Source organism: Plectropomus leopardus, chromosome 9 (assembly GCF_008729295.1).
Source record: "Plectropomus leopardus isolate mb chromosome 9, YSFRI_Pleo_2.0, whole genome shotgun sequence".
NCBI lineage: Eukaryota > Metazoa > Chordata > Actinopteri > Perciformes > Serranidae > Plectropomus > Plectropomus leopardus.
This window is the reverse complement of record NC_056471.1, coordinates 26,007,654-26,023,416: the sequence shown is the minus strand read 5'-3', so window position 1 is coordinate 26,023,416 and position 15,763 is coordinate 26,007,654. Positions and strand designations below refer to the sequence as shown.

Genomic DNA, 15,763 nt, shown 5'->3' with positions numbered 1-15,763 from the left:
TTTTTATTGTTTAAATGTGGTTTGAACAGTTCATTAGCGACTACCATAATAACCAGAGACAGATTCATGTGCTCAATTATTTTTATTATTTGTTACTCATGCATAGGACCCAGAATTTGGTGCCAAGCCCAAGTTAGCCCACTAATAAGATTACAGTTCTTTGCAATGGATACTCATAAAAAAGGCTGCCATTCCTACCATCCTGCTGCGTTGATTTGAATGGGATGTCCGTTTTTTTCTCGCTCTGTGAGTCCACGCCTGCTGCAGCACAGTCCAATGTTAAAAGTGAGTGCATTTACCTCCATATGTAGAGGTTATTTAGTAAAGTGTAGTATTGTGTTGTTGAAGGTGAACTCTGCAGTCTGTCCCTTTGGCCTCGATAAACTGATGCATACAAACAGCTTAATTATGATAATAATATGATGCTGAAGTGAACTAGGTGAATTCAGGCCAGAGCGCAGGGTCAGCTGGAGAGCCCTGGAGCTGATGTAGACCATCAACCGCTCAAGGAGACTACAGAGGTCGTCTGGGTAGGAAGACGGTTTTGTTGCTTTTTTACAGTTTGTCCGCACTCCATGTCTGTGGTGATGTTCTGTTTCCTCATAAAATGATGGTTTGTAATCTGGGCGGGGAGATGAGTAGAAACCACTTATCCCAAATATGACCTTAACCAGAAAATGAGATGACACATTGTGAAAGGACAAGAGGAAGGGACGGCCAGAGAGGAAGGAATGGAGGAATGAAACGACGGGGTTAATCTAATTATCTGGCACAGATGGGGAGGGGTGGAGACTGTGTTGAAGAGGTTGAGTGGGAGAGAGAAGAGGACAGTCGGGGGGACGTATGGATGCACAGAAAGACGGATTGATCCGTTGAGAGGCAGACATAGATAGAGAGATAGCCAGAAAGACAGATGGATGGAGCGACACTGGGCGGAAGGCAGGAGCGAAATAGCAGACAACACGATAAAGAGATAACTGGGCAGAATAGGTTGCCCGCCAGAGGAGAAAACGGGAGGGGTAAAACAGATGGATAGAAGCAGGCGAAATGAAAAGACCATGAGACACGGTTCAACGGCAGGATGGATGAGAGAGGAGAGAGGGATGACAGAGGGATGGAGTGAGAGAGGGGGAAGAACAGAGGGGGGAAAGCAAACCACAGAGTGAGTCAGGGAATTATCCTTGTCTGGTGCTGTTAACTTGACACGGGCCACGCCTGGGAGGGAGACAGGCAGACAGACAGGGTGCGAGAAAAGCCGAGAGAAACAGAGAAAGAAAGTGTAAAAGAGAGACAGATGAAGACGGAGAGGGACGAAGACAGTGTACAGTAGCACAGAGAGGAAAGACTGATTTGGAGATAAAGACAGCGTTAAACAGAGAGCCTACAGGGAACATGAGAAGAAGAGGCAGAGAAAAAATGAACGATTGAAAGCGAAAGAGGGAAACAGAGATCTATAGAACTAAATCACGTCTGAGCACAATGCTAAGCACTAAGTAAACACGGCCTCTATGTTATGTTTAGCATTAGCAGACGAGGCCCAGCTCCAAGCCCCGGGCTCATTTTACCACAAGCCTGCATGTGCCCCTTCATATGTGCCATCTTTTGATTGCATGAGTCTGAGCACTGCAAACGGCCTATCTTATCTGCCCTAATTTGGAAATACAGTGTAAACGGACTCAAACCGCATGGCGAGGCAGGCACAGCAGAACCTCCTGCCACCATTCAACTGATACTGTCCAGGATGGCGTAACTGTTTAACCACCACAATCTGAGCGCAGCGATTCTGGCAGAGCCCGAACGTGGCACTGTCCGCACAGTTACTGCGGTTGTACAACTGAGGGCCAGGGACCGCTGCCAGTCCCTGGGATGTTTCTGAGAGATCCCCGGGTCGGTTATCTTGTGAAGAAACCAGAGAGCCAGGAAGGGCATTTATGCGAAGCCAGTTTTTGACGACGAGCTGAAATGTAGGAGTCTCACTTTCAAATGTAGGAGACCGAGACGCACTAATGTAAATGGTACATTAATGACTCACATCAGTTTTTACAGTTCAATTTAGGCTTTGACGTGAATATTTGGTTGTGTTTCGATTTTTGGATGACTAAGAGATCAGGTTAAACAGGCACTTCACCCCCTAAAATATCTTTTGTGTATTTGTTATTCACCCCAGTGTTGAATTCCTGAAGAAAATGTTGTTTTTCTAATATGCCTCCATGGAAAAGAGAGAATCCAAAAGCAGAGAAAATTCCTAAAGAAGTACTTCACCAAGATTAACAGTCCCCACATAAAACTAGGCTTTTTTATACCTTTTAAACTGTTGTTACATGACCAAAGAAAACAGAGAAAAGGACACTTTTGCTCAAGAGGTAGAAAACCCACAACTACCTGAATGCAGTGCGCATTACCAGACGCTCCTGCTGGTCGGTGACGTAATGTGGAAGGGTCCATGCGTAACAATGGTGGCCAGCCAGATCTTGTATTACAATGAACCATTAAGCTAAATCATGTTTCTGAAAACATTTGTGGCGAGAAATATGCAACTCAGTAACTGAATCTTGGTTTATATTTAATTAGCGCTGCTCAGTTTAACTGTTTGATGTCCGTTTTCGTGGCCGCTGTTTTCCCTGTGCAGGAAGCAGTATGACCACTTCTTGTACACAAACTCTGGCTTTAACAGCTCAACAGGGACTTCAAATATGTTTCTGGAAGCATTTTAGGAGAGGCAGGAGAGGAATATGCAGATAAGTAACATTATGTTGTACGCAATGTTTGGAAGAAGTTTTGCACACTTTTGTATTATACGGTCACTCTGGCAGCATGCGAGAAAAACAAATTCTTCGCAAAATTCAAGGTAACATGGGGCGAGTAACTGATACACAAATGATCATTTTGTGGTTTAAGTATTCCTTGAAGTTTGCACTCCAAAAGAGGGAGGTGGAGAGAAACAAAGAGGAGGCCTGCAGCAGACATGTAGACCCTGACAGATAAGATTGCAGAAAGTATACAAGCCAGAATTATGCAGGGGCCATACATCTCTCTGTTCACAGACACATCTGCCCAGATGACATCTGGACAGGAGCTACAACCTGCGGTGAAACAGAGAAATTGGATTAGAAAATAGAGAGGGGAGAAAAGAGAGGGAGAAGAGATTGAGGATTGTAAAAAAAGAAGAGGAGGAATCAGAGCAGGATGGACAGAGTGATTTAAGGGTGGAAAGCAAAAGGAATGATAATGAATATAAAAATCATACAGGATGCGTACATGCGGGTGAGCTTTGGATTTCTAGGAAACAGAAAAGTGGGGAGACAGAGCAACAGAACGAGAGATAGAAGGTGTGCAAGTCCTTCACTGTGCCCTCATTAGCAACAGAGGAAAGTGGTTAAGCATGCACAGTATTAAATGAACATGCATGCATGTGTGTGTGTGTGTGTGTGTGTGTGTTTGTTTGTTGTGTATTAATGTGCTGACCTTTACTAATGCCACACTAATCTCCCATCGGGTCAGAGAGAGCACAGCTACGGTTTTTCATCAGCGAGCGACAGAGGGAGCGATGCAGGGGCGGATGTGTACATGAAAGGAAAAAAGGATGATAAAGAAGGGGAGGCGATGGATGGATGGACAGAGAGGAGACAGAGAAAAGACAGATGAAGGGTGAGGAGGGATGATGATGGATGGCTGGACAGAGGAAGATAAAAGAGTTTCAGTGAAGGAAAGGGAAGACAGAGGGACAGGTGCTGTACCTACTGCACCAGGTAAACAGCAAATAGAATTGGCCATATAAAACCATAATAATTAACCTTTTTTTCTTTTTGTGCCAGTTAAGAAGAAATGAGACAATAAATACATAAAAATGTATCACTAGAGAGCCCTAATAGTCACATCCATTATTTGAAAGGCTAAGAGGTTTGCAGTGTGAGTGGGTGGGAAGCCAGTGAGGGATCAAGTGCTCAAAAAGAGGTCCTGATATGATCCTGGTTGGTTCGGATGCCCGTGCCAAAGGGTTTGGGATCTGATGGATGGTGTTAACCTCCACACGCCCTCGAAGGTACCAGTGTTGGGGAGTAACAAGTTAAATGTAACTAGTGACAGTAATTAAATTACAAAATAAATGTAACTGTAATCAGTAACAGTTACTGAGAAAAAGTGATTAAATTACAGTTACTAATCAAAATGTTGGTGATTACAAAGGGGATTACATATGAAAACAATATATTATTAGTAATAAGTTTATATGAATGAAAGGAATGCCTTCTGACATCGGTTTTTGGACACCGTGGATTAGCAAAGCCTAGAGACAAATCTGAGCGCAGCATTGATGTGCTTATGTTTGTAGGTCTTTTCAGCTTTATTGGCCTGTTTAAAACATTTATTAGAAGACAATTAAAAAGTCATCAACTTTAATAAGGTACGTTACTTTGATACAAACCATATAATGTCTGCATTAAAAAAAAAAAAAAAAAAAAATAGGGAGATTAGAGCGAACCCGACTATAGTCAAGCCCAAGGGGATTTTGAGAAATTACAGCCTGGCCTGAACCCGGAGAGTCGGTCCGGTCAAACGGGTTCAGGCACAAAATCAAAGCAATACTTTGAATCTAATGTAATTTACAGTCCAACATCATATAAGGATCTCAAATCATTCTTGTATTGTCCCTTTTATTGTGTCCTTAAATACTCGCTGTGTATGCCATGTGTCACTGTAAAGCTAGACACCTACAGATCAGCCCAGTGTCTCCTGATGTTTGCCATTTAGAATTAATAAGCAGCAATGTTTATATTCATTCATACTTATGTCATAATCATGCAACTTTTACATGCAGTTTCTTTTTAGATACAGACCTTACTAAATTATTTTAACTGAATTTTTAACCTGAATCTGACTCTTAAAAACCACAATGCTGAGGTTAAAACAAACAGAAAATCCTCGAACATTATACATTTAAAACGCTGCAGGGCAATTCAAACATTCTAATACTGAAACCCGAAACAATGAGCACTCGTTCCTGGAGGTCCACATCAAAACGCTACGAATCCACTCCCAAAAAGTACAAATTTCATCCAAACTGGGCGGCCTGGTTTAATGAAAGCTGGAAAAAAGAGAAAGAAAACAGTGAAGGAGCTCACCGCTCAGCAGCTGCCGTCTCAGCAATGACTAATTGAGGTTACCACGGCAATATGGGACTGGGATGCCTGTCTGCTGAACATCATTTTAATCAGATTGGGCTGCTAAACACACACAGACACATATGCTCATACACACACACAGGATCATGCACGCTCACCCACACACACACAAAAACTCACAATCATGCAAATACATGCAAACACACAAACACATGCACCTACAAACACACACTTTTACAAAAACATGCACATTCACAAATACACAAGACTCACCGTCAAATACATTCACGCATGCATATACACACAAACACACAAACCGTAAATGTGGTTCAGAAACATTGTAAGTAAATGATAGCGATGCCTAATTAGATTTAAACGGTGTAAGTGGATCTGCAAGTATATATTATTTTTTCAGTTTGAGATATACTCAACGACCTGTATTGAAAAAAGCCAGTTTTCGGTTTTTAGGAAGTTATTTTTTTAAAGTGTATTTGTGTGTGCATGCGCTCATTTGGGGTGTATTTGATTCTGGACTGACAGGAAATTGACGTCCCCTGTGGGTTTGGGTGAAACACAATGAGAGATGAGAGAGAGGCAGTTGAAATCTGCTACAGGCTGTGTGTTTGGTTTTTATTGAATTTCATAACGGGCTGCTTTTTACTAAAACACAGGGCCAACAGCACAGCACCGACTTCAAAGAACCTGAAACACACACACACACACACACACACACACAGAGATATATTGACCAAACAAGTAAAAATCCTCCCCTAACAACATTCACAAAAATATATAATACCACTAAAGAGTTAATGGAAATAATATGTATTTGTATATTTGTAATATGTAAAATCAAAAACAAACATGTCTCAGTGAGGCTCTGGAAAACATCCACTCGTGAAAATACTGATGAAGTTTGATATTGGGAAACATCTCACACACACACACACACGCACACACACACACACATGCACAGTCCCCTGCAGGTCTGGCATCTGATTGGACGTCAGCGCTGACCGTTGGTCATCTACTGCCACCCGGTGGAGCTCTGCTGTTGCAGCAGGTACACAGTTTAGAGTGTGTTCCTTAATGTGGCTAAATTAGTGTGTTAAACTCAACCCCGTGTAAAAAATTACTCTGAGGGTGTCCTCAGCTGTGAAAGCTGCTTGTTTGATTTGACTTTCTAGACACTTGAACAAATTTCAAAGTGGATCAAGTGCCTCTGGAACAAAAGCAGAGAAACCTTAGAGGAGTAAAGAGGAGTACAGATGGCTGTTGTAAGGGAGGGGAAGGAGGGAAAAATAGAGCACAAAGAGAAGAAGAGAGGAGAAAGATGAGGAAGAGGAGGTTGAGAAGGATAGAAAATGTATGGAGAGAAGAGAAAAGGCAAAGTGAGAGAGGGAATACAAAGTGAAGGTGGGATAGAGAGCGGGGTTTTGAGATAGAGGGCTAATCTCTCAGGCTAGCAGAGCATCATTTTGCCTGGTTGCAGCAGGCCTGTTTGAGACCTTTATTAAATTACATGGCTCCTAATGGAAACCATGTATGTGTCTGTGTTGGGTCGACAGTGAAGTAAGAGCTCTTATTTTAGAAGCCGCCAGCTAAATGCTGAACTGAACTTTTTTTAAAATGTGTTTATGTATTATTGATGGCATAAATGGCTTTGTTACTCACAGATTTGAGATTCCTGTTCATGAAGTAATTTGATTTTGAACTTTTATCCATTTTTTGTCTTTTTTCTTTTTTGTATACAAGTAAGACAATGCAGGACAAAGTTCAAATGAGAAAATACAAAATAGTGTCGTGTATTAATGTGTGTGTGAATGGTTTTACATACCATGTACTGTAAAGCACTTTGAGTGTTGAAAGACTGCACTGTTAAAATTTGTTTTAACTTTAAAAACTTATTTTATGGGCTGCCTAAAATTATCAAAAAGTAGATTCAATTTGAGAAGAAAAGTTGGAAGTAATTTTGTAATTTTTTTAACTTGTCTCCTCAGATTTAGTCAACTTAAGAATTGGAGGCAGCATGGACATAAGCTTTTTTATGTAAAAATAAATATTTTTTAACAGTGTAGAAAGGCGCTGTATAGAGTGCTGCAGGGATGACATTAGTTTGTCAGTCAGTGCAGAAGTTAGCATCGCCCTGGTTCCCTCATCAAAAAGCCTATGTGATTTTTCCATTGGATTTTTAATTATTGCAGAAAATAAGATGTTTGTAATACTTGCATATTTTGTTCAGCAAGATATTCTTCACAAAAAAACACCACATTTATGATTTTAAGTGTAAATGCATTTTCCAGAAGTAAAAAAACTAACATTAGGCTATAAAGATGCTACACCACGGTCGTATGACGTAACATCACCATCACAATGATACTGCAAAACCGTGTTTGGCGTGATGACATTCTGTAGTCTCATTTAGCCACGCCTTAGCTACTTTCGTTTTTAAGACACATCAAAGCATTAAAATTCATGAGTGGGGTATTTACTGACATATTTTATGTCATAGAACAAAACGTGAAAGTGTCTTCAGCTTGTGTTAACCACAGACCTTATTTCAGGCTTCTGACCAAAGACTCGCTCAAAAATCCATTGACTTTGAGACGAGGGAACCAGAGGTGCTGAAATGTACACTGGTTTCCAGGCTGTAAGACTCCTGTAACACTCTATAGACTCACGCCCAGTTTACCATCCATTTAGCAAAGTAAATCAATAATTAATCATAATGTCTTGATTATGAATTGTGCATGCTGTAAACCCCCCTTACTGCTATACATGAAACATGAAGGAGCAGTCAAAAACCATCATGCACAGTTGTTCTTATTGACTGTTTTCTTTACTTCTTCCTGTTCTCTTTTCTTCAGTTTATTTTTTATTGCTTCTGCTCTTTCTCCGTCCTCTTCTTGTTCTGTCATCAAAATTTTTGTCGCCATCTCTTTAACCACAATTGTCTTTTTCCTCTTCTTCTAATGCTCCTGCATCTGCTGTTTTTCTCCGTTTGTATGGTCAGCGTTTTCTATGGAAGTCACACTGGCGCGTCTCCAGAACTCACAACCCTGCCCCATTGGCTGTTAATGCAACATCACTGTAATCTGAACGCTCTATAAACAGCTGTCAGTCAGAGCGTACTCGAGGCTCCTTCGCTACTTAGCCAATGAGTGACTGCAGACAAAGAGATGTTTTGTCTTGATGTTTAGCTGTGGGAGTTTGAAGCAGACCACCAGTGGAAAGAGTGGCTTCACTTGTTCTTTTGTGTTTTGTCTTTTTTATACGTTCTGCTTGCATTCTCCGGGTTCAGGGAGGGAATAACTTTGGTGAACGGAGGCACAGTCGGCTTTACCACCCCTCCATCTACCTCTCTTCCCCTGTGTTTCTCTCACTCTCGCTCGTTTTCCCTCTTTCAGCTGTGCCAAACCACTGTCTCTATAGCTGTCTGTCTCCCCTCCAGCAAGAAAACACTCTCAGACGCAAACGTTCACACGCAAACACACACACTTTATTCCCAGGGTCACACACGGTGCAAAAGGTCAAAGTGCTGGTTCACTGCAGGCTCCTCCTCAGTGGAAACATTTACATGTCAGTGCTGTATTAACCCTTTGAAACCAGAGCAAATTGGTTTCTTTTAAAAGTATGGGAAAAGGACAATGAGCAACTTAAAAAAAGCAAAAAAGTTACAAGGAAATTACCTGAAAATAAGCACACAAAAAAAGAAAAGTCCACCACCGCATGTCTTTGTACCACAGGTAACATATCACAATGCCGTCATGAGCGTGATGAAACAGGTGGCAGAAGGCTTAGCTCTCTGGCGCAAGAAGAATGAATGTTATAGCTATTGTGGCATTTACTTTAGATATATTATATATATATATATATATATATATATATATATATATATAATATATATATATATATAATTTATATACAAGATTATGCAAACAGCGCTCTCATGTGGTCGGAAATGGAGGCATAATTAGGGTGAAATATCATGTTTGTACAGCACATAAAGTAAGATAACTTAAGGTGTGATGTGATGACTGGGATGACAAAAGCCTGAGCTGTCTGCTTTAGCTATTATTGTTCTTATTTTAGATCTGTTCAAACAGAATCATGCAGACGATGTCCGTCTTAAGGGCTGAGAGAGCCCCTGTCTTTAATTGGTTGAGCCTCGGGGCAGACTTAAATTATACAATTTATATCCTGCCCTGAGGCTCCGGGCCCATCTGAATAAGCAATCCTGTGTGCTGTTTGGGGACCATATCTGGGCCTCAAACCTCATGTTAAGAAACCATGGCCTACATCAAGGGCCCATTATAATCTCTTCCAAAAACACTGCATTGAGGATGTAATCAGCCTGTTTTATGTCTGGGAAAAACATTTCAACACAGATTTCCCTAATTTCTTTTTCATTTAGTTTGGTCGATTTGCAAACACAACAAAAGATAGAAAAAAAATGTTTGACTTGAAAATGTTTGGAGTCTGTTTAGTGTCTGGCATTTCCAATTTGCTCTATCATGTTTTCCCCCCTAATTCTTTTGTCTGGTGTAGAATTCAACAGTAATTTATCATAATAGGAACCATACTGAAAATCTCTCATTCCTTTTTTTCCCTGTGTGTTTGTTGCAGCGTGGAGTCAGTGAATGACGGCCTTTTCCACACGGTCGAGCTGTTGATTCAGAACCGCTCGCTGAGCCTGGTGGTGGATAACGGTGCCCCCAAGAGTCTGGGCAAGCTAGCACGCCAGCCCTCCGTCGACCACAACACCCAGCTTTACATAGGAGGTACACACACACGCTTTTATACACATACTGTACATCTACACACAATCAGACATGCTTGTTCTGAATGTACTTTTTTTACTTTTTGTGGTTATGATCACATGTTTGCCATGCATGTGCACATACAAATACACTGACAACATGCAAACACACACACACACACACACACACACACACACACACACACACACACAATCCCAGCAAGGGGTGTGGTGAAGAGATGCAGAACTGTTTTTGTTCAACTTGTTTTTGAAGACACGCCCCTGAGACTTTTTTTCTCAACTTTTTTTCTCAAGTGCTAGAAAAGAACATATTGTTGCAGTAGTGAGCGCTGTGGCGCTGTATACTTGCTGGAACATTGTATTTTACTGTGAGAATCAACCAAGAATGAAATTAGAGATTAGTGTGAGCATATTGATCAAGCAAATTATTCATTTGCTTACATTGTTCTATGTTTCACTTGTTTTTTCCCCTTTTCTCAAATTAATTTTCTTTATTTACATTCTGCTTTTTTCATAACTTTCTGCCTTGCTCTGCTCCGTTTCCCAGGCGTACCACACCAGGTGGTGGCCTCAGGTCTACGACCCGGCCCTGAACGTTCCCCTCAGGCTTTTAACGGCTGCATCCACAATGTCCGAATCAACGGGGAGCCTCAAGACCTAAGTTACAGAACTGCAGGAGGAGCGCGAGCACAAGGGGTTGAAGCCAAGGTAATCACATGGGGAAGATTAGTTCTTGACAAAAGCTGCATCATGTATGTACTCTAATATTTGAGCCTGGCTTTAAAGGAGCTATGCAGCAGCCTTCAAAGCTGAGAGATGTATTACCTCTAATATTGTTATTACTTGCGTAACTGTGTCTTTTCGGTATTATTAGCAAAGTCATGTTTGAAAGAGAAAGCAGACATGCAGCAGAAATGTTAAATAAAGAAGTCTGCTGCAAAATCTCATGACAATAATTCTCATGTTCAAGGTCAATCCAAAGAGGCACTAAACTTTTATAATAAAAGTTACAGCAAAAAACATTTTGACTGCCACAGTAAAGTTTTTAGGCCATATTTCAACAAACCCACGCTGGTGGCAGCTGTAGAGAAGACCAGATGTCATTTCTCCTTTTTGAAACTATTTTTAGGGTGGACGTCCACTGTCAATGAAGGCTGTAGCATTTGTCAGGTTACACCCCCCCTGCTCTCTCCTGTTATCTTTAAAAGGCCCTCTGACTCTGCTGACAGTATTTCCTCCCTTTCTCACCAGGGTGAGGGCATTCTCGCAGGGTGTCATTCCTGCAGTGTGTGTGCCCAGGGTGCGTGCAGGGAGGGAGGAGAGACCGGGGTGACATGTGATTGTCCTCCAGGACGCAGCGGCGCTCTGTGTGACCAGACGACAGGAACCAACGCCTGTCAGAACAGCAGGTAGGTAGAGACAGCAGAGACCGGGCAGAAATGCATGGATGTAAAGATTCAGAAAGTCATATTAAAGGAATACTTCACCCAAAAGGACCATGTGTATATCAGTTACTCACCCCAGGTTACATGGGATGTTTTTTTGATTACATAGAATTTGTGAAGAAACTTTTCTTTTTGTTTTTTGTCACGACTCCAGTGAACAAAGAATCCAAATTAATAATAATTAATAATTCTTGATGAATCCATGTCATATGGGAACATATTTAACAACATTAAAAGTATATATAAAAAACATCTGAAATTCATTCAGTATAATCCAAGTCTCATATATCCAGTCGTTTGCTCAGTACTTCTCAAACAGACAGCCCTTTTGAACAGGGGACTAAACGGTGATACTTATCTATGATCTCTTCAAACCAGACTACATTGACAAAATCACTAATTTTACCTCACTGAACAGGAGCTGCTGGTCAACTGATACTTCAAATAGTAAGTTTGTGTTACAAACTACAGATTAAGGCGGTAGTAGCCCAGCAGCTCCTGTGTTTGGTGAGATAAAATGACTCTTTCTGACTGAAAAGACGTCATCTGCCCCGATGTACCCATCTCTAACCTGTCCTCTCGCTCTCCTTCCTCTCACTCCAGATGTGTTCATGGTCTGTGTGTGCCGAAAGGTCAGTCCTACAGTTGTCAGTGCAGCGATGGCTACCAGGGTCAGTACTGTGATCGACGGCAGGAGCCTCCAGCCTGCAGGGGGCACCGCTGCGGACACGGGGAGTGTCGCGTGTCAGAGGGAGGAGAGCCCGTCTGCCACTGTCAGCCGGGGTACACCGGGCCCACCTGTGACACAGGTACGATGGAGAGAAAGAGGAGACGGAAATAATGACAAGATTGACAAATAGAAGGAAGACGGGCGAAGATGCCCCTTGTAATAACAAAGTGAATTTACTGCAAAATTTAAAAAATATTTGGATTTGATTTATGCAGAATGATGACGCATAAACCAACAAATTTAATTAAAATAAATTAAATCTCTAGGGACAGCTTGCCCCACCATCAGGGCGAGATGTCCCGAGCTCAGAGCGAGCTACTTAATTAAATAAAGCAAACTAAAAACACAACCCTGAAACATTAATGCATTATCTAGGAACATTTTAACCTTTCCTCCAGGATAAATGTTTTTATTTCAGGATGTTTTCCTCCAGCAAGCATGTTAAAAATAATGGTCCATTGAAACTATAATACTATACTAGTATATAAAGTCAAATATCTTCATAATATTTTGAGGCTGGATGGACATCTTGCCCCAAGAGTCAAATTTTTACTTTTTTACTTCAAATGAGAAAAATCTTCTAAACTGAAAAGACTCACAACACAAATTCCCCATTATCAAATATGCATACCACCAACTTTTTATGTACAATTAATATAAAAACATAGAAACAGTTTTTTCCAGTGACAGAAAATGAGATAAGTTTACCCTAAAATTGCACTAGTGGAGTGAAAAAATGCAGCATTTCAGATGAAATATCACAATTCACTATAGCATAGTATCAGGAGAGGAATTAACCCTTTAAAACCTGATTTGACATCAGTTTTCTTGCACTGCACTCACACACTTCGACAAACCATCTAAGTCTTTGAATGAGCACATTACTTCGATTTGTTTAAAAAAACATGAGGGAAAAGGCAGTTACTAACTTGGCACAAACTGCAGGATATTACCAAAAGCTGAAAAGAAAATTAGTTTTAAAAAGAGTGGAGAGGGGCACCTGGTGGATCAGTGGACGATGCAGGTGCTCCATGTACAGAGGCTGTTTCCTCTCCGCAGCGGCCATGGGTTCGATTCCGGCCTCGGCCCTTTGCTGCATGTCATCCCCTTTCTCTCTCCTCCTTTAGCGCTTAACCTGTCCTATGGAATAAAGGCATAAAAAGTCAAAACAATATATAAAAAGAGTGGAGATTTGTTAGAAAGTTAACAAAAACTAGTAACACATCTTAAAAAATATATATTTAGAATCATTGTAGATATACATTTAAAATTACATTACAAAAAAAATTATACATATATATTATTTATATGTATTTATATGTATTATTTCAGATCGTCTTGTTTGTTTGATTTTTTACTTTGACTTATTTATTTATGCTTATTTTAAGGCAATTTTCTTTTTCTTATTTATTTTATTTTATTATTAACTAATTTCTTGCTAGTTTGGGAGCCAGGAATTGTTATGTTGCTCATCACCTGCCCATGTTTTTGAAAAAAAATCAAACCACTTTGCTCAGGTTTGAAAGGGTTAAGGGGTTGGAGGCATCTTTTCCCATCTTCCCCTGTTAGTTTATGGCCTTTAATGTGTGTTTTTTGTTCTTTCTCTGTTAATATCCAGAGCTGACATGTCAAGGAGAAATGGTGAGGGAGCAGCTGAAGCGCCACCAACCGATGAGAACCTGCACGTCCACCAGCAAGATTTCCCGCATGGACTGTCCCCGAACCTGCCAGGCGGCAGCACCTCCAGGTGTTTGCTGTGGCGTCACCAAGACCAGAAGGAGGAAGGCAACTTTCCGCTGCACCGACGGCAGCTCGTACTCCGAGGAGATGGAAACTGCTCTGGAGTGTGGCTGCTCCAAGTGCCCGTTGTAACAGCACCGCAGTCTGTTAAGTTTGTTTTGCAAACACCCACCGCTGCCATTTTGTGAATTCTACACGTCAACGAGGCTGTCGCTCTGAGATTTTTCCACGTTGATGAGCACCATGTGATTTTTTTCCGACACATTCAGTTTGACCGCCGCCAATTTGCTGCCAAGAGAAACCACAAACAAAAATGGGACATGTGTGCGTGTTTTTTTTTTTGACAGAGAGAAAATATATTGTAAGATATAAGTGAGAAAAAACATAGAACTTATTTTTATTATGGATTTTTTTTTCTAAAAGATGATAAAAGGACTGATAAGTTGTGCTTTTTTTAATATGTTGATTATATAATGTGTTACATAGTATGGAAAGTTATTTTGTACCTTGTAAGGAGAAAAAATACACAGCAAAATAGATTAACATTCCTTAAAAGTATATGAATTTATATGTATGTGTAAATCTATATAAATATATACCCTAACCCAATGAATTCTATATTTTCAAAGTGTATTTGCATGATGTTAATGTGAGTGCTGATGTGTGGGAGGCTGTGGACACTGAGGGAGGAGGGCTGAGGGAGAAGAGCCCCCTTGACTCCGCGACGAGGAAAAGGCGGCCGTCTTTGTCGCCCTCCCTCTTGGAGAGGAAAAAGGGAACTGTGCGTGCCTAGCTAACCTGCTTCACTATATAATGGACGTCATCCTCACATGTGAGTTCTTTGAGAAACCATAAAAGACTCTTTCCACAGAGACGATTTAACAGTTTGTTCTAATGTTGTGTTATTCGTCAGTTTGCTGTTGCACACCAGACTTGGAGCCACATGAGGTTTAACATGAAAACCTAAAAGAAATTTGTTTTTTTTAAAAGGGAGAGTTCACCACAGAATCAGAATTACGTATTTTTCCTCTCACCTGTAGCGCTGTTTATCAGTTTAGATTGTTTTGGTGTGAGTTGCAGAGTTTTGGAGATATCGGCTGTAGAGATGGCTGCCTTCTCCTTAATATAGTGGAACTAGATGACGCTCGGTTTGGGGTCTCAAGATGCCAAATAAATCATTTAAAAAGCTCAAAAACAATGTCTCTCTCCAGAAATCATGAATCAGTTACTCAAGATAATCCACACACCTTATTGTGAGCAGTTTCATGTAGGAGCTATTTTCTTTCTACCATACTACACCCACCAACTGTATCACCATGCAGAAAAAGCGTTCATCCTCTGGTGGACAGGAGGCTTGTGGTCGTGACCGTGCAAGACGTAAACATTTATGGCGTCCCTCTCAGCTGAGCTGTTACACCAAAAACACACCAAAACAATCTAGACTGATAAATAGCACTAAAGGCAAGAGGAAAAAAGACATTTTAATTTTGAACTGTCTCTTTAAGAATTTAACATCGTAAAGAAGGAATTAGCATTTCAATTAACGATAGTGAAATCATGCTGTAAGTTCAGCGTCATGTTGAGCCTTAACCCATTAACTGCTGAGATTTAAAATTAGTTTTAAAACAGAAACAAAGTAAATCCCTGATGAGTCATGAGAAGTCATAGCACAGGTGGAAACAGAAAGACATTTTTAATCAAACCGACCATCCACATAACAAGAAATATTTTAAAGTGTAACTTAAAGCCACTTCACTGCTGCTGAACAACAGCATCACTGCTGTGGTTAGAGGAATTTAAACTGTATCCACCTAAAACTGTGATGTCATGGTGTACTGACACCAGGGGTACGTTTCTACATCACCACAAGAAAAACTATATCTACTGGTGTAAGTTGAGCTATAAATAGCTGCATGAGTTGATTTTCGGAGTAGGCAGGGAAGCTGTT

General features: G+C 40.8%; 1 protein-coding gene across 1 annotated transcript in view; it reads left to right on the top strand.

The window, feature by feature from the left end:
- Nucleotides 1-14,202, top strand: part of slit3 (slit homolog 3 (Drosophila)) — a 339,417-nt gene extending 325,215 nt beyond the window's left edge. The window contains exons 34-38 of the mRNA XM_042492991.1: nt 9,747-9,901; nt 10,448-10,608; nt 11,152-11,309; nt 11,949-12,154; nt 13,694-14,202. Coding sequence (XP_042348925.1) covers nt 9,747-9,901; nt 10,448-10,608; nt 11,152-11,309; nt 11,949-12,154; nt 13,694-13,947 — 934 coding nt within the window. The 3' untranslated portion in view covers nt 13,948-14,202. The remainder of the gene's footprint in view (nt 1-9,746; nt 9,902-10,447; nt 10,609-11,151; nt 11,310-11,948; nt 12,155-13,693) is intronic.
- Nucleotides 14,203-15,763: the final 1,561 nt, after the last annotated feature.